Source organism: Callithrix jacchus, chromosome 14, assembly GCF_049354715.1.
Source record: "Callithrix jacchus isolate 240 chromosome 14, calJac240_pri, whole genome shotgun sequence".
NCBI classification, from domain to species: domain Eukaryota; kingdom Metazoa; phylum Chordata; class Mammalia; order Primates; family Cebidae; genus Callithrix; species Callithrix jacchus.
In genome coordinates this window covers 87,510,232-87,534,748 of record NC_133515.1, presented here as the reverse complement: position 1 = coordinate 87,534,748, position 24,517 = coordinate 87,510,232, and the positions used below count along the sequence as shown (strand labels likewise).

Below are 24,517 nucleotides of genomic sequence, written 5' to 3'. Positions count from 1 at the left end.
AGAGGACATCTGCCCAGGGATTCTCACTGCCCTGGGTGTTGTCCTGCACTCCCAGGCTCTAGGTCCTCAGGAGAAGAGGGCATTGTCCCCATAGTGCAAGAGTCAGGAGCCTCTGGTCTTCCTCTTCAGGGCCAAAGCAGACGCTGCGGAGTCAGGGTGCATGCAAAGAGGAGTTTCCCTGAGGTTACCAGAGGGCTGGGGGCCTAGTGACCAGGAAAGGGTGGTGCAGGCGGTGGTACAGGGGGTAGTGCCCTGAGAGCCCAGCGTGCTTGGGTTAATCATCACTGTGGCTCAGATAAGGCCCTGCCAACTGGAAGCAGAGTCACTGTGACCAGAGGGGTTCGTGTGGCTGAAGAGGCAGGCAGAACAGTGTATCCACAGCGCGGGACCATGCCAGCTACAAAACGGTTTCAACATGTCATTGAGACCCCGGAGCCTGGCCAGTGGGAGGTGAGACCCCTTCTCCATGTTGGCTTTCCGTGCTGATTCCTAAAATTATTTTTCATCCAGTGTTCCGTCCGCCCTGGGTTTCTGCTCACCTCTTTTTCCTTCCTGATGTTCTTTCTCTAATATGCCCAGAGTGGCAAGTGCAGGCTGAGTTTCTGGTGTGATGTGTGTGTGTGTGTGTGTGTATGAGAGTCCAAACTCTGTGCCTGCTGCCACTCCAGCTCAGCAGGCATGAATGAGGCTGTGGCTTCCTGCTCCCTCCTTGTCCCCTCTTCCTTCTAGTTGTCTGGGTATGAGGCAGCTGTGCCAATCACAGAGAAGTCAAATCCACTGACCTGGGACCTAGACAAAGCAGATGCTGAGAAAATTGTTCGACTGCTGGGGCAATGTGATGCTGAGATCTTCCAGGAGGAGGGGCAAGCTCTGCCCACATACCAGGTAACCCAGACCCATGCCCTGGACCCTGCAAATAAACATGCCAACCCCAATCCCACCTCTGCCCTCCCTGACCATGGCTCCTAACATTGGAAACCCTGAGACCCCCTCCCCCATCCACCGTCCTCCTCGTCTTGGCTTCTGATTCCTGCCTGTTTCCTACAGAGGCTCTACAGCGAATCTATTCTGACCACCATGGTACACGTGGCCGGGAAAGTTCAGGAAGTGCTGAAGGTACAACCTTCCTTCTGCTCCCTGCCTCAACTTTTCTGTTTCCCTCTTTCTCCTTTTTTTGGTCTCTATTTCTCACTTTTACAGATCTCATCCTCCTTTCTCCCTTTTGAAGATCCTCCCTTTTGGATCCTTATTTTTATCTTATTATTAACAATAATTCTCTGCTTAACACTTTATAATTGACAGTCTACTTTCACAGCTATTACCTCACAAAAACCGGTGAAGTTGATATGATTTCTGTTTGTTGTTTTTATCAGATGAAAAAACAATGACTTAGAAAGATAATCACTGTAGCTTGTCAAATACACCCAGCTAATAATTGCTGGATAACGCTGCTTTTATTTAGATGACAAAGCTGCTTTCCGTTCTTCCGGGGATAAGTAAGGATTTGAATCAGTAGTGGAGCAAGACCTGGGAGTCAAACTGGTTTCTCTAATCCGGTGTTCTTTTTCTACACTACACTGCATGTATTTGTTCACTTTTGTGATGAGAGGAGGGATAAGGAGCCTTTTCAGTTCCTCTTGCATTACTGACAAAGAATATGCTTCCCCCAACCTAAGCCAGGCCCTGGTGATATACGCCTTTTTCCTTCTTCAGGAGCCAGATGGGGGGCTGGTTGTATTGAGTGGAGGGGGCACCTCTGGCCGGATGGCATTCCTCATGTCGGTGAGCACCCTGGTCCCTGGTTTTCTTCCCTCTCCACTTCTTGAGGTGACCCTCAGGACCATAAAGATCACCATAACTGAGCTCCCAGGGCCCCCCCTCACTAGACCAAGCGTGGCTCTCTCTCTCTTCCAAAAGCTAGGCATCACCCTGAAGTCCCATTTCTTCTGAGCCCATCTGAGTCCCACCAGTCTGTTGTCAATGTCTCTACATCCCATGCACTGCCAACTAATCATCCCCAAGTGGCAGCTTTAAGCGCCAGATTCCATGTAGGACTGGGTTAAGCACTGGTCTAAGAGAATCGTTATATAGTCTCTGTCCTCTAGGAGTTGAAAATCCAAGATAATTGTTTCTTCTCTGTCATTACCCCTTCACATCCTCTCTCCTTGACAGGTGTCCTTTAATCAGCTGATGAAAGGTCTGGGACAGAAACCTCTTTACACCTACCTCATTGCAGGGGGTGACAGGTAAGCCAAGTTAGGCTGTGAATATTTTGTTTGGCCTGAATAGCGCTTCTTAGAAATTGAGTTGAATGCCTTTAGGCAGAGATTGAGTCCAGCTTGCCTTAGTTCCCCCATTCCTTATTGCCTTACACTTGGTCCACTTTACATACTTATGTCACCTGACCGGCTGTTGCAGGTATTTGGGTTATTTGGGGATTTTCAACTCTGTGGAGTGTCTATCATGGTGCCCAACAAACAGTGGGTGCTCACTCAATGATAGTTTTCCCTTTATTCCCATCTCTTAATGTAGCCTGCCCTAATAAACCATAGGCTTCTGCTTCCCAACCAGTGCCACTGACCTCGAGTCTGTCCTCTTAGGTCTGTGGTGGCCTCTAGGGAGGGGACGGAAGATAGTGCCTTGCACGGGATCGAGGAACTGAAGAAGGTCTGTGCTTCCCACTGATACTTGACCAGAGACCTCTATCTGTTCCTTCTCATGGGGACATAAAACCCCCAGCATTCAACCAAAGCCTATTCCCTCCCTCCCCTGTTCCTGGCCCTGATACCCTCACACAGTAGGTTTGTGCCTGGAATACTCCCAGTTACACTGTGTTGTCCATCCTCCTCTCCCAGGTGGCTGTCGGGAAGAAGAGGGTGATTGTCGTTGGCATTTCTGTGGGACTCTCTGTGAGTAGAATGAATTTTACTCACAGAGAGTAAGGTTGAGTGGATGAATTTTAGAGAGAAGAAGTGAGTGGGAATGGAAGAGCATGGAAGAGAGATCAATGAGGTGGGTGCTAGAAAGCAGGAAGTTTGCTCAAGGAATTTTGGTTTTCGTTTCACTAACTTGGATTGAATTGTAAGAATGTGGGAAGATGGGAAGGGATTCTATTTCAGAATAACTGCATCAATCAATCAGCAACCAAGAGAGGTGGACTAGCCCAGGGGTAAGTGAACTATACTGGCTGGCCAATGCAGCCAGCTGCCTGTTTTTTAAAATACATTTTTTTGTTTGTTTGTTTGAGATGGAGTCTCGTTTTGTCACCCAGACTGGAGTGCAATGGCATGATCTTGGCTCACTGTAGCCTTCACCTCCCAAGTTCAAGCGGTTCTCCTGCCTCAGCCTCCAGAAAAGCTGAGATTATAGGTGTCCACCACCATACCCGGCTAATTTTTAGATTTTTAATAGAGACAGGGTTTCACCATGTCGTCCAGGCTGATCTCGAACTCCTGACCTCAAGTGATCTGCCCGCCTCAGCCTCCCAAAGTGGTGAGATTACAGGCATGAGCCACAGTGCCCAACCCTAAAATAAAGTATTTTTGTGTATTTTTTTTTTTTTGAGATGGAGTCTCCCTCTGTCTCCCAGGCTGGAGTGCAGTGGCACGATCTTGGCTCACTGTAGTCTCCACCTCCTGGGTGAAGTGATTCTCCTGCCTCAGTCTCCCAAGTAACTGGAATTACAGGCACATGCCACCATGCCTTGATAATTTTGTATTTTTAGTAGAGACAGGGTTTCACCATGTTGGCCAGGCTGGTCTTGAACTCCTGACCTCAATTGATCTGCCCACCTTGGCCTCCCAAAGTGCTGGGTTTATAGGCACGAGCCACCGTGTCCAGCCCCTAAAATAAAGTTTTGTTGGAACACAGCTATTTTTGTTTACATATAGTCTAGGGCCTCTTTCATGCTATAGCCATAGGGCTGAGTAGTTGGACAGAGACCATAAGGCCCAAAAACCCTAAAGTAGTTACTATCTGGCCTTTTACAGAAAAATATGGGCCCTGGACTAGTCCCTCACTACTTACAGTGTGGTGCCTGTACCAGCAACATCAGTGTCACCTGAGACTTGTTAGAAATGCAAAATCTCAGGCCCCATCCCAGACCTACTGAGTATTTTAGCAAGATTACCAGGTAGTTTGAGAAGCACTGAGCTGGAAGACTCCCAAGTTTCCTCTCAATTCTGCAGCTCTCTGGCTCTAAGAATTCACTGAGCGGAAACTAGATCCCCAGTGTTATATATGGAAGGAAACACACAAAGAGAAGAGGATACTGACTTCAAAGAGCTTACAATTTAGTTCAGTAGTATTCCAACTTTACCATGTAGATTTCCTTGGAGGACTTGTTAAAAATGCACCTCCTTCAAATTTGGATCCAGTAGATTGTAACTGTGCCCAGGAATTCGCATTTTGAACAATCATTCTGAAGGATTCTGCTGCACTTGAGCCTCGGGCACCACTCAGAGTAATGACCCCCTCATCATGCTCTTCTCTTTCTTCACCATCAGGCTCCCTTTGTGGCAGGCCAGATGGACTACTGCATGAACAACACAGCTGTCTTCTTGCCAGTCCTGGTTGGCTTCAATCCAGTGAGCATGGCCAGGTGAGGCTTCTGGAATGACTGGCCCAGCCCTGGGGCAGGCTGGAAGGGAACATGTCAAAGTCTATAGTACAACCATAAGGGAGAAAATGATAAATATACTCTTGTTCACCAAATCTCAGAATATTAAATATGGAGTGCCCCTAAGCTTACAAGGTTTTTTTGTTGGTTAAGTTATTGTCTTCTTGCTTCAGAAAGGATTAAAGGCCACTTATAAAGGATGCATAAAGTATAAGATAGCTTACATTCAAAACAGGGATTTAAGAGGCAAGAAAACAAGAGATAAAATGGGGTCAGGAAGATGCATACCACAGAGATTTGTGCTTTCATTTGGGGGTGAGCTCCAAGCACCTTTTCAAAGTAGCAGTAGTGGGTGCTAGATGGCTCCCTACTCTTCTTTGTCCAGCTCCCTTATTTGGTGCCCATTCTCTCTCATCATTCCTGGCACCCCTTTGCTCCCCCGAGGCTCCTCAGATCTCTCACCCTCTTCCCTTCCCTGAGAGCCCTTCATTCCCAAATCACCTCCCTCTTATATTTTCTATGTCAGTAGTCACTCTGATCTCAGAATAAGTCAATACATCAAACCAGTAGTGCTCAGATGTGGTTCTGTGCATGAGCTGCCTGGGGAATGTTACAAAAAAATAAAGAAGATTCTTAGTTCCTTGTGTAAGAGGTCTGATTTTGTAGGTTTGGAGTAAGGCCCTGAAGTATCTATTTTTTGAAAGCATCCCTGGAGATTCTGATGCACAGCCAGGTTTGGGGAACTCTGCTAAATAAACCATTGGAGTGGGCCACCTGACAAAGCTGAGGGCTTCCTGACACGAGAGGGATGCGGCAGAGGCTTGTTGATGATTTTAGAGCAGCTTTTTGTATTTAGCGGTGGTCTTGGAAAGGGGGACAAGAGGGTTTTTCGAAGGTGCTTTTTCACCTCCCAGATTCTAGGCTGTAGTATAATTCATGCGAAGGTGTAAATGAATCTGAAATACCCTAACCCTGATCCTTTTCATGGAGGGCCCTCCTTCACCAAAAATGTATCTGCTGCAGTGCATGCTAATTTCAGGCCCTATGACTAAGTGAAATGAAGAATTTCAAACAGTGTAGGCGTGGAGATCTTCCAGTTGTTCCTTAAATCAGTGGCTCCCAAACTTGGCTGATTTTCAGAGTCATCTGGAAAGCTTTTTAAAAATGCAGATTTTTGGGCTCCACTCCAGAACAACTGAATCTGAATCTTAGGGTGGATGTGGTACCCAGAAATGGATAGTTATTAAAAAACAAAACTCCCCAGATGATTTGGATGCCCAGCTGTGTTTAGGAATCTAGACGTTAAACCATATAATATAAACCCTGTCTCTGCTTTCTGCTTTAGTTTCCTCTTTCTTAGATCTCTAGCAAGTTTCAGAAATAGTTTGAGGACAAATGACAGGAGACATTTTACACAACGGGCATGAAATATGTGAAAGTCGTCTGCCCTAGAAGTGATACAAAAATAGTTCAAGAAGGAATGGAAACTTTGCAGGACGGGATGATAAGGCAAAATTTGGGGTGCCATGTACAGAGGTAGCTAACTCTTTGAGGTCCTGCCATAATGGGTGATTCACAAATTATCCCCTAGCAAAGCCATTAGAAATCAACTAAAGAAGATCCTCATTCTTTGAGATTCCATGATTTGTAACTAAGCAGATAACAAGTCTGCCTCATTAACACATTGATTTGTTCCTGATTAATTCATTCAAGGAACGTTTGACAACCGTGAGGCGCTACACCTACCTTGCAGCTTGGTTCCCTCACTGTCATCCCTCCCTCCATTACTAGGGGTTCACTCTTTGGAGGGATTTCCAGAACGTATTTCCATGAATGGCAAGGGCTTCTGATGGACCCTAAGATGGAAAATAAGGTGGCAACTTTGATATTTGAATGACAGGCATTCCCTAACGGGCCTGCAGAGGGTGAGGTTAGTGTGGCCATGGCATTGGGGATTATGCAAGACAGTCTGGGTCTCAGGCTGGAACTTTAAACTTGAGTGTTGGCTTTGCTCTGGGCTTGAGGTGCTGAATGTTTTATTAACCCCCGTCCTTGGGGTTCAGGAACACAGTGCCTCTAAAAGCTCCAAAGCATACGTCTGTGTGAAGTTGTTGACCTCTGACCTCAATCCCAAAGCAGTCCTTGATCATGACTCCCAGCTGAGGCCCTTCTTTGAAATCCTCATAGACAATCTCCCCACCTTGTGTCTCTCTGGACCCCAGAAATGACCCCATTGAAGACTGGAGTTCAACATTCCGACAAGTGGCAGAGCGGATGCAGAAAATGCAGCAGAAACAGAAAGCTTTTGTGCTCAATCCTGCCATCGGGGTAGGGCTTCTCCTTTTCCTATGTTCTCCAACCCGCCAACACCTGGGAACTGCTTGCGACTTCCTTGGGGCCTCTGATTTTAGGTTCTGTTACATCTTGTTTAAATTCCTGAGGCATTGTGAGTCAGCTAAGATGTTATAAAGCAAATCCTATTTTCCCATTTACTTTTTCACCTTAAGATATTTCATCTTAATTCCAACCCTGTCTCTCAAATGCATAATCATTAAACACTTTAGTGGTCTGGGGCAGTTTCTGTTTAAAGAAGCTCTTTGCCATCTATGTATAGACAGCGTTGAATAGCCACGGTTATGTCTGTCTATCTGTCTTACATATTTACATTTTAAATATGGGCTTTAAAAAATGGGGTGCAGTTTTGTTTCATTCTGCCTTCTAAATCCTCTCCAAAATTGGCTGGTCCTTCTTAGCTTGAAAGCTGTTTTCTCCTGTTTCTTTTTTCTCATCTGGATTGCGGATACATTTCACTAGCACCATTTCTCCTCACTTGGGCCTTAGGAGGGCCTTAGCCAAATTCCGCCCGGTGCCTCCCTCTACCAGTGATGGCCATGTGATCTGAGACATTCTCCTCCATCTTCCTTTTGTGAGATAGGAAGGTAGAATTCCGTATGATGTAAGAATTCCATAGTTTTGACCTCCCAAATACTCGTCTCTCTTTCCTCCTCTCTGCAAATGTTGACTTTCAATCTTCTTTTCTCATTATTACTGTTATCATTCTGTTTGCCGGAATCTCTTTGCTGTCCGGTGTGCTGTGTTCCACATCTGGACCCCTGCAAGAGCTGCTTCATCGGTCTGTCCAAAGCATATGACATGTGGTATTTGGATTGATAAACTACCACAGAAAATGGTGGAGGTGAGGGAGGTGGGGGAGAAATTTCTTGGAAAGAAAAGCACTCTCTGGGCTGAGTGTGATGGCTCATGACTGTAATACTAGTATTTTGGGAGGCCAAGGCAGGCAGATCACTTAAGGTCAGGAGTTCGAGACCAGCCTGGCCAAGATGGTGAAACCACATCTCTACTAAAAACACAAAAACTAGCTGGGTGTGTTGGCAGGTTCCTGTAATCCGAGCTACTCAGCAAGCTGAAGCAGGAGAATCTCTTCAATTTGGGAGGCAGAGGTTGCAGTGAGCCAAGATTATACCACAGCACTCCAGCCTGGGCGGCAGAGCAAGACTCCATCTTAAAAAAAAAAAAGAAAGAAAAGGAAAGCACTTTATGAAAAACCCTTGACCCAGCTGTCAAGAGACCCAATCACTGTGACTTCCTCCCCAGAGAGTCCTAAATATATACTCAGGAATGACCAGAGCAGGCCTTTTCCCTCTTTCCAATCTTCCTCTTAGTCAAGCCCACCCCAGTACCCTTCCTCACAGGCACACTGGGGGCCAGCAGTACCATCACATACACGCCTGGGGGTCACTAACAAGCGGTCTCTGAAGTCTTCAACCTCTCCCAATTCCTCTTGGGTGTCTTCACGTCATTCAGCCTGAGGGACTCAGCGGCTCCTCCCGGATGAAAGGTGGAAGTGCCACCAAGATCCTGCTGGAAACCCTGTTATTAGCTGCCCATAAGACTGTGGACCGGGGCATTGCAGCATCTCAAAGGTAGGGAGGATCTGGACAAGAGAGAGCTCAGTCAGGTGAGTGTGAGATGGTGTGGATGGGGAATGGCAGGTCTAGACCCAAGGACTGGGCTGGTGGCAGTAAGACTGCAGCCCACCACGCCTCCCCTGAGAAAGGAGCTGGTGGGGACGTGCTGTTGCTCCCACCACATAGTCGCAGAGTCTAGATTGTCTCCAGCGGATCCTGGATTCCTCAGGTCCAGACCTAATCCCTGAGCCTACCTGGAACCTCCAAAGCCAGCCTGGCTCCCAAGGGCCCTTTGATTTGTGGGGTGGTCCAGGTCATGCAGGTAGAGCTCATCCTACTATGGGCCAGCCTCCCTCTCTAGGTTCTCTAGCCTCATTCCCAGGCTGTTCACTCCCCTTCCCAGTGGTTCTCAGATCCTGCTCCTCCTGGTACCCTCCTGATGCCCTCGTCCCTCTTTCTGCTCTTTTGTTTTCTGCCCACTGAGTCCCTTGCTGCACCCCCTGAACACAGTCTGGCCCTACTCTCTGCACCTCTCCAGGGACCAGAAGAACTTAGTTCTAAGGGAGCTATGCCTTCGCCTCCCTCCTCAGGGAGGCACCCAGTCTTTCTGAGAGGCATTGGGCCCTTCCTGGGAACTGGTGGCTTTTCTCCCAGATGCCTCCTGGAAATCTTGCGGACATTTGAACGGGCTCATCAGGTGACCTACAGCCAAGGCCCCAAGATTGCCACCTTGATGAAGCACGTCAGCGCCAGGTGTGTGGATATGTGTTTAGAGGTGGGGATGTGGCCCAGGTGAAGAATACCAAGAGCAGGGAGACTCTCTGAGACATGTTAACATGGTGCGGGTGATGGGATTGCATGTTGAAGGGTCATGGTGTGTTGACTCCTGTGCTCTTCTGTGTGCATCTCTGGCCTCTTTTCACTGTAATCTCTCATGTTCTAACCTCTGACCCATTCTCAGTCTGGAGAAGAAAGGCCATGTGTACTTGGTTGGCTGGCAGACCCTGGGCATCATTGCCATCATGGATGGAGTAGAGTGCATCCACACCTTTGGCGCTGGTGGGACCCCAGTCCAAATGTTCTTCCTGCTTCCTCCTGATCACAACCAATCGGGCTGCTCCCCAAACACTGACCTACTCCCAACCCATGGGTGTTTGTCAGTGTTCCTCCTGCCCTATCTAAATAGGCACTTCAGTCAAATTCTTCTTCCTTCAAACCCCAACTCAGTCCTTGATCCCTTCTTAGCTCCCACCCCTGTGCTTAGCTGCAGCTTCCCTCATGGGTTACTCCTCACTCCCCACTTACCACTTTTCCTCCCAGTCCCACTGACTCCCCCTGAAGACTAGAAACGTCCTTTCCTATAAAGCCAATCTTTCCTCTCTACTTGTTCTTAAACCTCCCAGATTTCCAAGATGTCCGTGGCTTTCTCATTGGTGATCACAGTGACATGTTTAACCAGAAGGCTGAGATCACCAACCAGGTTAGAGAAGAACAGGACTTGGGGAAGTTGGGCAGATCACTGGTGTGCTGAGGGTGGAAGCAAAGGGGAAGGTGGAGCTAGGTGGGGAGTTCATTGGAATAGATAATCCAGAGAAATGGCCGGGCATGGTAGCTCACTTTGGGAAGCCAGGGTGAGCGGATCACAAGGTCAGGAGTTTGAGACCAGCCTGGCCAACATGGTGAAACCCTGTCTCTACTAAAAATACAAAAAGATCCAGGAGTAGTGGCGGGCACCTGTAGTCCCAGCTACTGAGGAGGCTGAGGCAGGAGAATTGCTTGAACCGGAAGGTGGAGGTTGCAGTGAGCCGAGATTGTGCCACTGTGCTCCAGGCTGGGTGACAGAGTGAGACTCTGTCTCAAAAAAAGAAAAAGAAAAAGAAAAAAAAAAAACATAGTCCAGAGAAGAGAATATGGCTCAGAAGTCATGAGGCTTTTGGGGGTAGCATGGGGAGTGTGGAAAGCTCTAGATCCAATCCCCGAACCTGGCCCTAGTCCACTGACTTGCTACGTCATCTTGGGCAAAACACTGTACCTTTTAGAACCTCTGCTTTTTTACCTGTAGACAAAAGTGTTAGATCTTGAGTCTGTGCTTTAAAGTGTTTTCATGGGAGGGACTCTCCCATCTTCTTCTGCCCCAGGGTCCCCAGTTCTCCTTCTCCCAGGAGGACTTCCTGACTTCCATCCTGCCCTCCCTCATGGAAATTGACACTGTGGTCTTCATTTTCACCCTGGATGGTAAGAGGAAAGATGGGAGTGGTGAGGGGAGCGGAGAGGGGAAGTAGAATGACTCAGAGGCACTGTTAATTTTCTGGGTCTTTTGGTACCTGCTCAGAGGGAGGGATAGGGTGAATATCCTGACTGGACCCCAACCAGGGGAGCAGGAGGAACAGCTGCACAGTCAGCCTTTTGACTCCAATGCCCTCCTTCCTGATTTCCTGATGTCCTTTGACTCTGATATCTTCCTTCCTAGACAACCTCATGGAGGTGCAGACTATAGTGGAGCAGGTGAAAGACAAGACCAGCAACATCCAGGCCCTGGCACATAGCACCGTGGGGCAGTCCTTGCCGGTGAGAGTCCAGCCGTGATGAGGGGACCCAGGCGGCACTTACAGCCAGGTCTTCCTGGAGATGCCGTTCCTGCTCCTCTTTCTCTCTCTCCAGATTCCTCTGAAGAAGCTCTTTCCCTCCATCATCAGCATCACATGGCCACTGCTTTTCTTTGACTATGAAGGGAACTTCATCCAGGTATGGGGAATGGGAAGGTCTTATCTGCATTGAGAGGCTGGGAGGGAGAGGGATTCCAGGAATCAGAAAACCCAAGGCTGGAGGATAGAAAGCTCGGAGACCTCTCTGATCTTCACAAAGCCAGCTAGGAAAGGTCATGGGTTACCAGGTAACTAGTCAGAGTTCTCAAGGCAATGAACTACTAGGCTCAGCTGTTTCTAGGAATATGCAAAAAGTGCAGGATAGGCCACCAGTCATCTGACAGGTGTTCATTTGTCCTTCAGGACAGGTTAATTCTTTTTTTTTTTTCTTTGACACAGAGTCTTGTTCTGTCACCAGGCTGGAGTGCAGTGGTGCAATCTTGGCTCACTGCAGCCTCTGCCTCCTGGGTTCAAGTGATTCTCGTGCCTCAAGCAGCTGGTACTAAAGGCACGTGCCACCACGCCCCGCTAATTTTTGTACTCTTAGTAGAGACAGGCTCTTCCCATGTTGGCCAGGCTGGTCTTGAACTCCTGATCTCAAGTGATCTGCCTGCCTCAGCCTCCCAAAGTGCTGGGATTACAGTAGTGAGCCACCACACCCAGCCTGGTTTTATCTTTCTAAATGAATTGGACTTGTTTGAAATAAAGAGGCTTTATTTGGTCTGGTCAATCTTTAGCTATAGAAATATTTTCGTGGTGGTTCATGACTTTATTCCCAGCACTTTGGGAGGCCAAGGCAGATGAATCACCTAAGGTCGGGAGTTTGAAGCCAGCTTGGCCAACATGGTGAAACCCTATCTCTATTAAAAATATGAAAAAATTACCTAGGCATGGTGGCAGGTGCCTGTAATCTCAGCTACTCTGGAGGCTGAGGCAGGAGAATTGCTTGAACTCGAGAGGCAGAGGTTGCAGTGTGCTGAGAATGTGCCGTTGTACTCCCGCCTGGGCAACAAGAGTGAAACTCTGTCTCAAAACAAACAAGCAAAGTAAATAAATATTTTTGATGGAAACTGTTTCTACACTTTTATTTATTTATATTTTTATTTCTTGCCCTCCAAAGTGACAGTTGATATACTTTTATTTTGATAAAATTCAAACCTACAGAAAAATACAAGAATGGTGCAAGAATGCCCATATTCTTTTCCCTAGATTCATCAATCATTAACATTTTGCCATATTTGCTTCATCTCTTTCTTTTCTCCTGAATTATTTGAAATATAATTGGAGCTGGGTGCGGTGGCTCATGTCTGAAATCCCAGCACTTTGGGAGGCTGAGGCAGGCGGGTCACGAGGTCAGGAGTTTGAGACCAGCCTGACCAACATGGTGAAACCCTGTCTCTACTGAAAATACAAAAATTAGCTGGGCATGGTGGCACACACCTGTAATCCCAGCTACTCAGGAGGCTGAGTCAGGAGAATTGCTTGAACCTGGGAGGTGGAGGTTGCAGTGAGCCGAGATCATGCCACTGCACTCCAGCCTGGATGGCAGAGTGAAACTCCATCTGAAAAAAAAAGTTCCAGGCATAGTGGCTCACACCTGTAATCTCAGCACTTTGGGAGGTCAAGGCAGGTGGATCACAAGGTCAAGAGTTTGAGATCAGCCTGGCCAACATGGTGAAACCCCGTCTTTACTAAAAATGTCAAAATTAGCCACGCATGGTGGTGCATGCTTATAGTCCCAGCTACTCGAGAGGCTGAGGCAAGAGGATTGCTTGACTCTGGGAGGCAGGAGGTTGCAGTGAGTCAAGATGGTGCCACTGCACTCCAGCCTGGGGACAGAGTGAGACTCCGTCTCAAAAAAAAAAAAAAAAAAAAAAAAGATAACTGGAGATACTGCAATATGTCATACTAATCACTTGGCATATTTCCTCTAAAAACAAGGGCATTCACTACATAATTAAAATACAATTTTCCATTCAGGAAAATGACAATTAGTATAATACTATTATCTATTATCCAGACTATATTCAGTTTTCCCAAGTACTCCTGTATTGTTTTTATTTCCCAGATCGAGGATTCAATCAAGGATAACGCACTGTATTCGGTTGTCACGTCTTTTGGTTTTCCTTTATTCCAAATGAGTTTCTCGGTTGTTGTTTTTTAAATCTTTCATGACATTGATATCTTAGAAGTCCAGGCCAATTGTCTTCCAGAATTTGCCTCACTTTGGATTTGCCTGATTATTTCTTCATTATATTCAGGTTAAATTTTTTGGCAGGAGTACTGCATAGGGGAGGTGTGCCCTTATCAGTGTATCACATCAAGGAGGCACCTGATGTCTGTTTGTCCCTTTATTGGTGATGCAACATTCGATCATTTGGCTAAGAAGGTGTCTGTTAGATTTCTCTTTATTCTATTCCTCAGCAATCTTTCACCCAATGATTTTAGCATCCACTGATGATTCTTGGTTGAATCAATTATTACTATGGTAGTTTTTAAATGGTGATTTTCTGTTTCTGTTCTTTCCATCTCTATTCAGTAGTTGGCATTCTTCTGTAAAGAAAATCTTTCTCAGCCGGGTGTGGTGGCTCACATCTGTAATCCCAGCACTTCAGAAGGCCAAGGCAGGTGGATCACTTGAGGCCAGGAGTTTGAGGCCAGCCTGTATTACATGGCAAAAACCCATCTCTACTAAAACTACATAAATTAGTGGGGTGTGGTGGCGTGCACCTGTAGTCCCAGATACTTGAGAGGCTGAGTCAGGAGAATCAGGCTTGAACTGGGAGGCAGAGGTTGCGGTGAGCCGAGATCATGCACTTGCACTCCAGCCTGGGTGACAGAGCAAGACTCTGTCTCAAAAAAATTATATTAATAAAATAAAATTAAAAATGTTTTTTTCCTCTCTCCACCCTATCTACCCTATCTATCTTTATTTTTTAGTGTCAATATGGACTCATGAATTTTTTGTTGTTGTTAAATGTGTTTTAATCCATTCTTCTTCTTATTCATTATTTATTTGAATGCTCAAAATGAGAGCTCATTCACGCTGGATCCTGTGTCCTTGTGATATATCCACATCAGTGTCCTTGTGATATATCCACAACTCATTGTTGTGTTTCTTTTTGCAAAATAATAATAATAATACCCTTCTTATGCAAAAGGTAGCATCTTTCTTACATCTTGCATTTTTTGCTTAAGATATTCTGAAAATCACTACAGTGCAGTTATTAGATATCTTCCTCATTATTCCTTATTTGCGTGTGTGTGCGTGTGTGTGTAACAATAGTTTGCCCGGTCAATCTCCTATGCAGGAACACAAAACCGTCGTCCCAGGCTCACCTATACTTTCCGTGGTCCAGCCCTGGAGTTAGTCATTTTTCTGAGGAGCCCTTGTTCTTGTTAGTGGGGTCTAGTATTTAGAAACCTAAATGCTAGGGATGTTCACTGCTACTGGTGTGTCTTTGCCTCTGAGCCGTATCAGTAGAAGGAACAAGGGTGTGCGTATGTGTGTGTTTATGTATATACACACGCATATATATACACATATGCCTATGTATATTTGTTTACATACAGTGAATGTGTGTGCACATATATATACACATACATTTATATATACCTAAATATACGATATATATATTCCCACTCTTCTTCCCCTTTCCCTTAGTGATAATGTTGATTTCCAACATCATCAGTGTTTTTGCTGTCTCATTCCATTTCCATTCATGCCTGTAGGGAATGTGTTTAATTAGTTACTGGTTCATCCTCCTATGTTTCTTTTTGGGGAAAAAAAGTGTGCAAACACATATAGTTTGCACTTCTTTCTTATTCAAAAGGCAGTAGAGTATACTCTTGTGCTTTAAGACGATATTCTGAAAATCATTCTATATTGGCTTATAGACTCTTCCTCATTAATGTTTACCTTTGTGTGTTTCCACATATATAATAGTTTACTCAGGCAATCTCCTATGTAGGACATTTAGGTTTCCCATATTTGCTGTTATCAATCATGATGTAATGAAGGTGCATGTATTTTTGTAATGTTAGAAGTATATCTTTGGGGTAAATTTCTAGAAATATTGGAGCTGGGTCAAAGGGTACATACATATGCCATTTTGTTAGATATTGCAACATTTCCTTCCATTGGGTTTACTATTTTTCTTTCCATATCAGCAATATACAAGAATGCTGCTCTCCTACAGCCTTTTTGAGAGTTCCGTGAAGCTCTTGAATTTTGCCAATCTGATAGATTAGAAATGCCACTGTGTAGTATTTATTTATTTCATACTATTATTATTATTATTATTATTATTATTATTATTATGGAGTCTTGCTCTGTCATCCAGGCTGGAGTGCAGTGATGTGATCAGATTTCCCTGCAACCTCAAACTCCTGGGCTGCAGAAATCATCCTGCTTAGCCTCCCAAGTAGCTAGGATTACAGGAATAGGCCACCATGCCTGGCTAATTAAAAAAAAATTTTTTTTGGCCCGGCGAGGTGACTCACGCCTATAATCCCAGCACTTTGGGAGACTGATGCGGGTAGATCACGAGGTCAAGAGATCGAGACCATCCTGGTCAACAAGGTAAAACCCCGTCTCTACTAAAAATACAAAAATTAGCTGGGCATGGTGGTGCACGCCTGTAGTCCCAGCTACTCGGGAGGCTGAGACAGGAGAATTGCTTGAACCCAGAAGGCAGAGGTTGCAGTGAGCCGAGATCGTGCCATTGCACTCCAGTCTGTGTAACAACAGTGAAACTCCGTCTTAAAAAAAAAAAAAAAAAAAAAATTTTTTTTTTGTAGTGACAAGGTCCTGCTATGTGTTGCACAGGCTGGTTTCAAATCCCTGGCCTCAAGCAATCCTCCTACCTCCCAAAGAGCCGGGATTACAAGCCTGAGCCAGCATGCCTGGCTCCAATATAATTTTTTAAAGTCCATCTTTTCCTGAGTGCTTCAGGATGCTACCTGTATCATATACTCAATTTCTATGTGCACTGGTCTATTTCTGGACTTTCTATTCTGTTCTGTTGGTTTGTCTATTGATGTGCTAGTACCACATGTTTTAATTATAGAGGCATTATGGTATGTTTAATAGCCAATAGAGTTAGTTCTTCATTCTTCTTCTTTTTTTTTGAGATGGAGTCTCATTCTGTCACCCAAGTTTGAGTGCAATGAAGCGATCTCAGTGCACTGCAACCGTCACCCCCTCTACTTCAACCGATTCTCTTGCCTCCGCCTCCCAAGTAGCTGAGATTCCAGGTACATATCACCATGCCAGGCAAATTTTCTTTTGTATTTTTAGTAGAGATGGGTGTGAAACACCACACCTGGCCTATTCTTCTTTTTAAGGATTTTCCTGGCTATAATTCCTGGCTGATTTTTTTCCATATGTACTTTATTTTTATTTGTTTATTTATTTATTTTTTGAGATGGAGTTTTTGCTCTTGTTACCCAGGCTGGAGTGCAATGGCGCAATCTTGGCTCACCACAACCTCCGCCTCCTGGGTTCAGGCAATTCTCCTGCCTCAGCCTTCTGAGTAGTTGGGATTACAAGCATGCACCACCATGCCCAGCTAATTTTTTGTATTTTTAGTAGAGACAGGGTTTCACCATGTTGACCAGGATGGTCTTGATCTCTTGACCTTGTGATCCACCTGCCTTGGCCTCCCAAAGTGCTGGGATTACAGGCTTGAGCCACCGCGCCCAGCCCATATGTACTTTAAAATGAACATGTCTCACTCCAAATTATGTAAAATTTAAAATATTTTTGTGTTAATGATGTTAATGTTAGTGGTATAAATGGTGTGTGGTATAACCCGGATCTAACTGACCTCTCTCCTAAAGTGCAGTCTGACATACATTCTATAGCATCAGTACTGCATACTTACTGTTGAGTTTCATGCTGAAATTGGTCAAATACCTGTTCTACACTCAGTGTCCTGGTAATTCACTTGTTGAAATGTTTTCAGCATACCCTCTTCCAGGGTTTTGTGTGACCAGCTATTTCTAGAGTTACAGAATAAAGAGGTAAAAGTAGCAGTAATTTGTTTCCTCAGCCCGGCTAGGACCAAGTGTATTAGCCCATTTTCATACTGCTCTAAAGAACTGCCCAAGACTGGGTTATTTGTTTATTTATTTTTTGAGATGGAGTCTCACTCTGTTGCCCAGGCTGGAGCGCAGTGGTGTGATTTCAGCTCACTACAACTTCCGCCTCCCAGGTTCAAGCAATTCTCCTGCCTCAGCCTCCCAAGTAGCTGGGATTACAGGCACCTACCACCACGCCTGGCTAATTTTTGTATTCTTAGTAGTAGAGACAGGGTTTCACCATGTTGGCCAGGCTGGTGTCAAACTCTTGACCTTGTGATCGCCTGCCTCGGCCTCCCAAAGTGCTGGGATTACAGGTGTGAGCCACCGTGCCCAGCAAGACTGGGTAATTTATAAGGAAAAGAGGTTTAAGTGACCCACTATTAGGCATGGCTGGGGAGGCCTCAGGAAACTTATGATATGGCAGAAGGTGAAGGGGAAGCAAGACATCTTTACAAGGCGGCAGAAAGGAGAGTGCTGAGTGAAGGGAGAAGAGCCCCTTATAAAACCACCAGATCTCGTGAGAACTCACTCACAATCACAAGAACAGCATGGCCCAACCCCCCCTCCCAACTCCATGATTCAATTACCTCCACCTGGTCTCTCCTTTGACACATAAAGATTTTGGGGATTACAATTCAAGATGAGATTTGGGTGAGGACACAAAGCCTAACCACATCACCAATTAATTAATCCCCTCAACACCTTTACGGGACCCTTGTTTCCCTGCTAATGTGCCAATAGGTGTTATAAGTGCCTAAGTGGACAAGCTATCAGGGCCAAAAACAGGTGGCAGTTTTATACTCATGATATCACATGTTTGTATAACTTTTTAGTTTTCAACATGTCTTCACATAGGTTCTCTCATTCATCTAGGAGATATTTGTGGCAAAGTAGGAAAGGCCCTCGTCATTGAATCAGAACACCTGGATTTAGGTCCTCATTCTGCATCTCATTATCATATGAGCTTCTCCAAGTTAGTTTACTTCTGACCTCTTGTTTCCTCATATGTAGAAAAGAGGATAGATAAACGTATTCTATAGGGTTGTTACAAAAATTAAATAGAATTCATTTTTCAACAAACATTTTTTTTCCCCTGAGACACAGTCTCACTCTGATGCCCAGGCTGGAGCGCAGTGGCACAATCTTAGCTCACTGCAACCTCTGCCTCCCAGGTTCAAGAGATTCTTGTGCCTCAGCCCCCTGCCCCTGCCCAGTAGCTGGGACTACAAGTGTGTGCCACCACTCCCAGCTAATTTTTGTATTTTTAGTAGAGACAGGATTTCCTCATGTTGGCTAGGCTTATTGAGAACTCCTGACCTCAGGTGATCCGCCCACCTCGGCCTCCCAAAGTGGTGGGATTACAGGCATGAGCCACTGTGCTGGGCCTCAACAAATGTATTGATCAGCAACCATGTGTCAGTCATGGTCTAAAGGACTGGGACCCTGGAGCAGAATAAGACACCATCTCTGCCCTCTCAAGAAGCCTGTGGTTTAGTGGAATGAACCCCACTCTTCCTGTCTGATACCTGGGGAGAAAAAGGAAAGTTTGAGCAGGATCAAAATCCTACTGTGGAAAGACTCAGAGACCTTATCTGTCTACGTAGGGATCAAAACCACAAATAGGTGAAGCTATCAGGTTTGCCTGAGACAGTCCTGGTTTATATCTACTGTCCTAACATTTAAACCCTGGGCTGTTCAAACAAATTATGTCTGCATTCTGGTCCCTGGTTCTTGACAGTTGGTTTCCTGTGTGATATCAGGGCCCTGTTCGCTCTGCTGCTCTTCCGTCCTCTAATTTTTGACACCCCAATGTGTCTGCCCTTTTCAGAAGTTCCAACGTGAGTTAAGCACAAAATGGGTGCTGAATACAGTGAGTACAGGTGCTCACGTGCTTCTTGGTAAGATCCTGCAAAACCACATGTTGGACCTCCGAATTAGCAACTCCAAGCTCTTCTGGCGGGCACTGGCCATGCTGCAGGTAGGGATGTGAAGGGGCAGGGCTGGGTGGGGCCTGGCCTCAATGCTTAGGCTGCTAGAGGAGGGCATTTTGCAGAGGAAGGATACAGCCTGCCCTTTCTCCTGGGTGCTGTTCTTCCTATTAGGTGCATCTTTTCCTTAAGAAGTGTGTGTGTCCTGAAATACCATGGGGTAGGGGGAAGAAAGAAGTGTGTGTGCATGCATGTATGTGTGTTTGTGAAATGGTAATTATTAGGCAAGACTCTTTTGGTTACAAACGTGTGATGGAAAACCAGTTCATACTGGTTTAAGCTAAACAAGCAAAATGGCAGCTGATATAACTGAACAGTCTTAGGGCAGTTGAATCCATGTGCTCCAGAACTCTCTACCGTTAATTCTGCTTTCCTCTGTATTGCTCTCATTCTTTTTTTTCTTTTGAGATGAGGTCTTGCTCTATCACCCAGGCTGGAGTGCAGTGGCGTGATCTCAGCTCAGTGCAACCTCTGCCTCTGAGGTTCAAGTGATTCTTCTGCCTCAGCCTCCTGAGTAGCTGGGATTACAGGCACTTACCATCATGCCCAGCTAATTTTTGTATTTTTTAGCAGAGACAGGGTTTCGCCATGTTAGCCAGGCTGGTCTCGAACTCCTGACTTCAGGTGATCCACCCACCTCGGCCTCCCAAAGTGCTGGGATTACAGGTGTGAGCCACCATATCTACCGTTGCTCTCATTCTTAGCCAAGTTTTCTCCATTAGGTGGCAAAGTGGCCACCAGTAGTGCCCACCTGACATCCTACTAACTTAACAACACTAGTGGGCAAAGAATTTGTCTGTCCTGTGGTTCTTGGAAATACCTGGTCAGGGGCTCTGGCTTGGGTCACGTGCATGTCCCTGAAGCAATCACTGTTCTCCAGGGGAAGGGGTGCTCTGCCCAGTCTGGTTCATGTGCTTTCCCTTCAGGATGGTGGTGGAAGAAGGGCTGGGAGGTGAGCCTCAATCCAACCTCATTATCTGAGCATGGGGGAGCGATAGATTCCCAGAGGAAAACCAAGGTGCTGATACCAGAAGGAGGCGTGGATGTTGAGCAGACAGCACAACAGGTGGTCATGAAAATGGGGTTGCCAGAGTCAGCAAATAAAAATACAGGACACCCAGTTAAATTTGAATTTCAGATAAATAAGGAATAATTTTTTCATCAAATATGTCTTATGAAGTTTGAGACATTTTTGAATTTTTTTCATTATATATCTGGATGCCTGTATTTTTAGTCACAAAATCTGACAACCTTATGTGAAAGGAACCAATCAAAACATTTAATGAGCAACCACCAGGTCCCCAAAATAGCTATGGTATTTACTGATGTCTAGTGGAGGTACAAAGAAGGTGGGGTCGGTATGCATTCCAGCAAAAAGAAGGCCTCAGGGAAGATATTTGAGATAGGCCTGTTGGTTATAGCATGGATAGATGGACAGAAGGGCACTCCTGTGAGGGCATTCACCAAGTCCCAGAAGGTGGACTGGGCATGATATGTGAGGGACACAGGTCTGACCAGAGTGGAGAGTTATTTTAGAGCATAGTGAGGGATTATGAAGATGTAGGAAGGGAGGGATGTGGAAGCTTAAAGTCAGACAGGAGGCCGGGTGCGGTGGCTCACGCCTGTAATCCCAGCACTTTGGGAGGCTAAGGTGGATGGATCATGAGGTCAAGAGAACGAGACCATCCTGGCCAACATGATGAAACCCCATCTCTACTAAAAATACAAAAATTAGCAGGGTGTGGTGGCATGTGCCTGTAATCCCAGCTACTCAGGAGGCTAAGGCAGGAGAATTGCTTGAACCTGGGAGGCGGAGGTTGCGGTGAGCCGAGATCACGCCATTGCACTCCAGCCTGGGTAAGAAGAGCGAAACTCCGTCTCAAAAAAAAAAAAAAAAAAAAGCTAGACAGGAATTTGGACTTGCCAAATGCAGCTAGTCATGTGCTGTCCAAAGTACTGGCCTGGCCACCAGCCACATGTGGCTACTGAGCACTTGAAATATGGCTAGTGTGACTGAGGAACTGAATTTTTAATTTTATGTAAAAACCACAGCTGTATAATTTAAAAATTAAAAGTAACTTTAATGTTTTAGTAGAACTATGTTCTACTTTTTAGCATTGCAAATCTAGCACCTAAATTGAGGTGTGTTGGCTGGGTGTGGTGGCTCACACCTGTAATCCCAACATTCTGGAAGGCTGAAGAGGGCAAATTACTTGAGGTCAGCAGTTCGAGGCCAGCCTGGTCAACATGGTGAAACCCCATCTCTACTAAAAATAAAAAAAAAATAATAAATTAGCTGGGCATGGTGGCATATGCTAATATTCCTATCTATTGGGGAGGCTGAGGCAGGAGAATCACTTGAATCTGGGAGGTGGAGGTTGCAGAGAGCCAAAACAGCATCACCGCATTCCAGCCTAGGTGACAGAGTGAGATTCTGTTTCAAAAAAATAAAAGTAAAAATAAAGCCACACAAAAAAAAATTGATGTGTGCTATAATTGTAAAATACACACTGGATTTCAAAATACAAAATACAAATATAGAAAAATGTTGCAAAATATCTCACTAATAATGTTTCATATTGTTTACATTTGGTTATATATTGAGTTAAATAAAATATATTATTAAAATTAATTTCAGGCCGGGTGCGGTGGCTCATGCCTCTCTAATCCCAGCACTTCGAGAGGCTGAGGTGGGTGGATATCCTGAGGTCAGGAGTTTGAGACCAGCCTGGCCAACATGGCGAGACCCTGTGTCTACTAAAAATACAAAAATTAGCCAGACGTGGTGGTGCATGCCTCTAATCCCAGCTACTCAGGAGGCTGAGGCAGGAGAATCGCTTGAATCTGGTAGGCGGAGGTTGCAGTGAGCCAAGATTGTAACACTGCACACCAGCCTGGGTGACAGCATGAGACTCTGTCTCAAAAAAAAAAAAAAAAATTCTCCTGCCTCAGCATCCCAAGTAGCTGGGATTATGGCACGTGCCATCACACCCGGCTAATTTTTTTTGGTATTTTTAGTAGAGACCAGCTTTCATCATATTGGCCAGGCTGGTCCCAAACTCCTGACCTTGTGATCTGCCCACCTCTGCCTCCCAAAGTACTGGGATGAGCCACCGTGCCCAGTCAATTTAGCCTATTTCAATTTTTTTAACGCAGCTACTAAAAACTTAAACTTACATATGTGGTTTGCATTATATATTTTTCTTCATTTTAATTTTTTTAGAGACAGGGTCTCACTCTGTTACCCAGGCTGGAGTGCAGTGGTGCAATCATGGCTCACTGCAGCCTCAAACTCCTGAGCTCATGAAATCCTCCCACCTCAGCTTCCTGAGTAGTTGGGACAATAGGCAGGTGCCACCATGCCCACTAATTTATTTTATTTTTTGTAGAGATAGGGTCTTGCTATGTTGCCTAGGCTGGTCTCAAACTCCTGGGCTCAAGTGATTCTCCTGTGTTGGCCTCCCGAATTGCTGGGATTACAGATATGAGCCACCGTGCCCAGCCTTGCATTATATTTCTACTGGACAATGCTGAGCTAGACAAAGAGGAGGGTAGTGACAAAATGAAAGCAGTGTTTGCAGTCTTACACTAGTGTGCAAGATGGATTTGGTTAGGGAGGAAACTAGAGAGAGGGAGTCCAGATTACCAGCCTATGGGATTGATGGGCCACAGATGCAAATTTGACCAACTTGCCATTAATTCTCCAGTTTAACACAGCCAATCAAGGCCCACCACCAAGCCCTTTAACCCAGCTTTTCTTTACACCTGGGAATTATGAGTTTAGGATTGCCGACACGGACAAATCATCTATAGACTCTGCAGCCTCGGGATCCCAGCCTCCCACTCTCCCAGTTCATTCTTCTCCCTTGACTCCATTCTTAGTTTCTCTGGCCTTTAGCCTGACACTGATCTTACCACTTCTTCCATAGCGGTTCTCTGGACAGTCCAAGGCTCGATGCATCGAGAGCCTCCTCCAAGCAATCCACTTTCCCCAGCCACTGTCAGATGATATTCGGGCTGCTCCCATCTCCTGCCATGTCCAGGTTGCGCATGAGAAGGAACAGGTATCCTGCCTACTGCTGGTCATTCAGCAAATACTTTTTGAGTACTTTCAATGTGTCAGGAAGTTTGGCACTGGGTTTACAAAGCTCAATGGCACCCTGCTCACAAGGACTTCTGCTTTCATGGGGGAGACATGACTGTGACAAGTGGTCACTGAGGTGTTAAAAAGTACTACAGGGGCAGAGAAAAGGGGTCTTCTATTCTACCTAGGAGGGGAGTCAGGAAAGAGAGGGAGAAGGACTGGGTTTCAAAGGACAAATAGGAGTTTTCCTGGTCAAAGTGAAGGTTTCTCTCTGCTCTTAATTCACCTCCTTACCACTTTCTAGTCTTCATAACATCCTATTTTGCATCTAACCTAGTGGCTCCTGATTCCTACAGCAAATGCTTTAGCTCCTCCAGGGTATATATATGTTTTTTAGAGGGAGTCTTGCTCTGTCACTCAGGTTGCTGGCGTGCAGTGGTGTGATCTTGGCTTACTGCAACCTCTGTCCACTGACTGGATTCAAGCGATTCTCTTGCTTCAGCCTCCCAAGTAGCTGGGATTGCAGGTGCCAGCCACCAACACCTGGCTAATTTTGGTATTTTTAGTAGAGACGGGGCTTCGCCATGTTGGCCAGGCTGATCTCAAACTCCTGAACTCAAGCGATCTGCCCGCCTCCCAAAGTGTTGAGATTACAGGCGTGAGCCACTGCGCATGAACTTCCTCTGGGGTTCTTTCTCTGATGACCTCGTTTCCTCAGGCTTCAGGGCCCACTGCCTTTTCCCCACAGGTGATCCCCATCGCCTTGCTCAGCCTCCTATTCCGGTGCTCGATCACTGAGGCTCAGACACACTTGGCTGCAGCTCCTTCTGTTTGTGAGGCTGTCAGGAGCGCTCTTGCTGGGCCAGGCCAGAAGCGCACAGCAGACCCCCTCGAGATCTTAGAGCCTGCTGTTCAGTGAACTGGTGTTTCTGGTTGGGTGAAAGGGGCCCAACCCTGCCCACTCCAGCCCAGCCCACCCAAGGGACTTGTGCCAGCAGCACACGCGGGAGGGAGAAGCCCCGTTTCTAGGGGCACCAGCAGCCCAGGGTGGAGAGAAGGATTCTCTCCACTCTGGGGGAGAGTTCTTGCTCTTGACCTAGTGGTTTCTACTTTCATTCAATTATTCTGATTTCAGAAATAAAATGAAATGTCTTATTTTGGAAAGTTAA

The 24,517-nt window shown here is 45.9% G+C and overlaps 1 protein-coding gene across 3 annotated transcripts; it reads left to right on the top strand.

The window, feature by feature from the left end:
- Nucleotides 1-324: 324 nt before the first annotated feature.
- On the top strand, nucleotides 325-24,517 carry GCKR (glucokinase regulator). Of its 3 annotated transcripts, XR_013526713.1 has the most exons (20): nucleotides 325-450; nucleotides 730-885; nucleotides 1,048-1,116; nucleotides 1,714-1,782; nucleotides 2,173-2,246; nucleotides 2,601-2,667; nucleotides 2,856-2,909; nucleotides 4,506-4,600; nucleotides 6,841-6,946; nucleotides 8,444-8,562; nucleotides 9,202-9,300; nucleotides 9,509-9,606; nucleotides 9,951-10,027; nucleotides 10,686-10,782; nucleotides 11,018-11,115; nucleotides 11,209-11,292; nucleotides 16,326-16,448; nucleotides 19,105-19,254; nucleotides 23,194-23,328; nucleotides 24,097-24,517. XR_013526713.1 is itself a non-coding variant. In XM_035273518.3 (19 exons), the coding sequence occupies exons 1-19, from the start codon at nucleotides 391-393 to the stop codon at nucleotides 24,265-24,267; spliced, it is 1,878 nt and encodes a 625-aa protein (XP_035129409.1). In that variant the 5' UTR covers nucleotides 325-390; the 3' UTR covers nucleotides 24,268-24,517. The 3 variants fall into 3 exon arrangements, 2 of the variants coding, with proteins under 2 accessions (XP_035129409.1, XP_078205754.1); XM_035273518.3 differs by lacking the exon at nucleotides 16,326-16,448; XM_078349628.1 differs by lacking the exons at nucleotides 1,714-1,782; nucleotides 16,326-16,448.

Excerpts from the sequence above, each read along its gene's own strand:
- GCKR (XM_035273518.3), top strand. The coding sequence starts at position 391 with ATGCCAGCTACAAAACGGTTTCAACATGTCATTGAGACCCCGGAGCCT. Across the intron at positions 1,117-1,713 it reads AAGTTCAGGAAGTGCTGAAG|GAGCCAGATGGGGGGCTGGT; the intron begins GTACAACCTTCC and ends TTCCTTCTTCAG. Across the intron at positions 2,910-4,505 it reads GCATTTCTGTGGGACTCTCT|GCTCCCTTTGTGGCAGGCCA; the intron begins GTGAGTAGAATG and ends CTTCACCATCAG.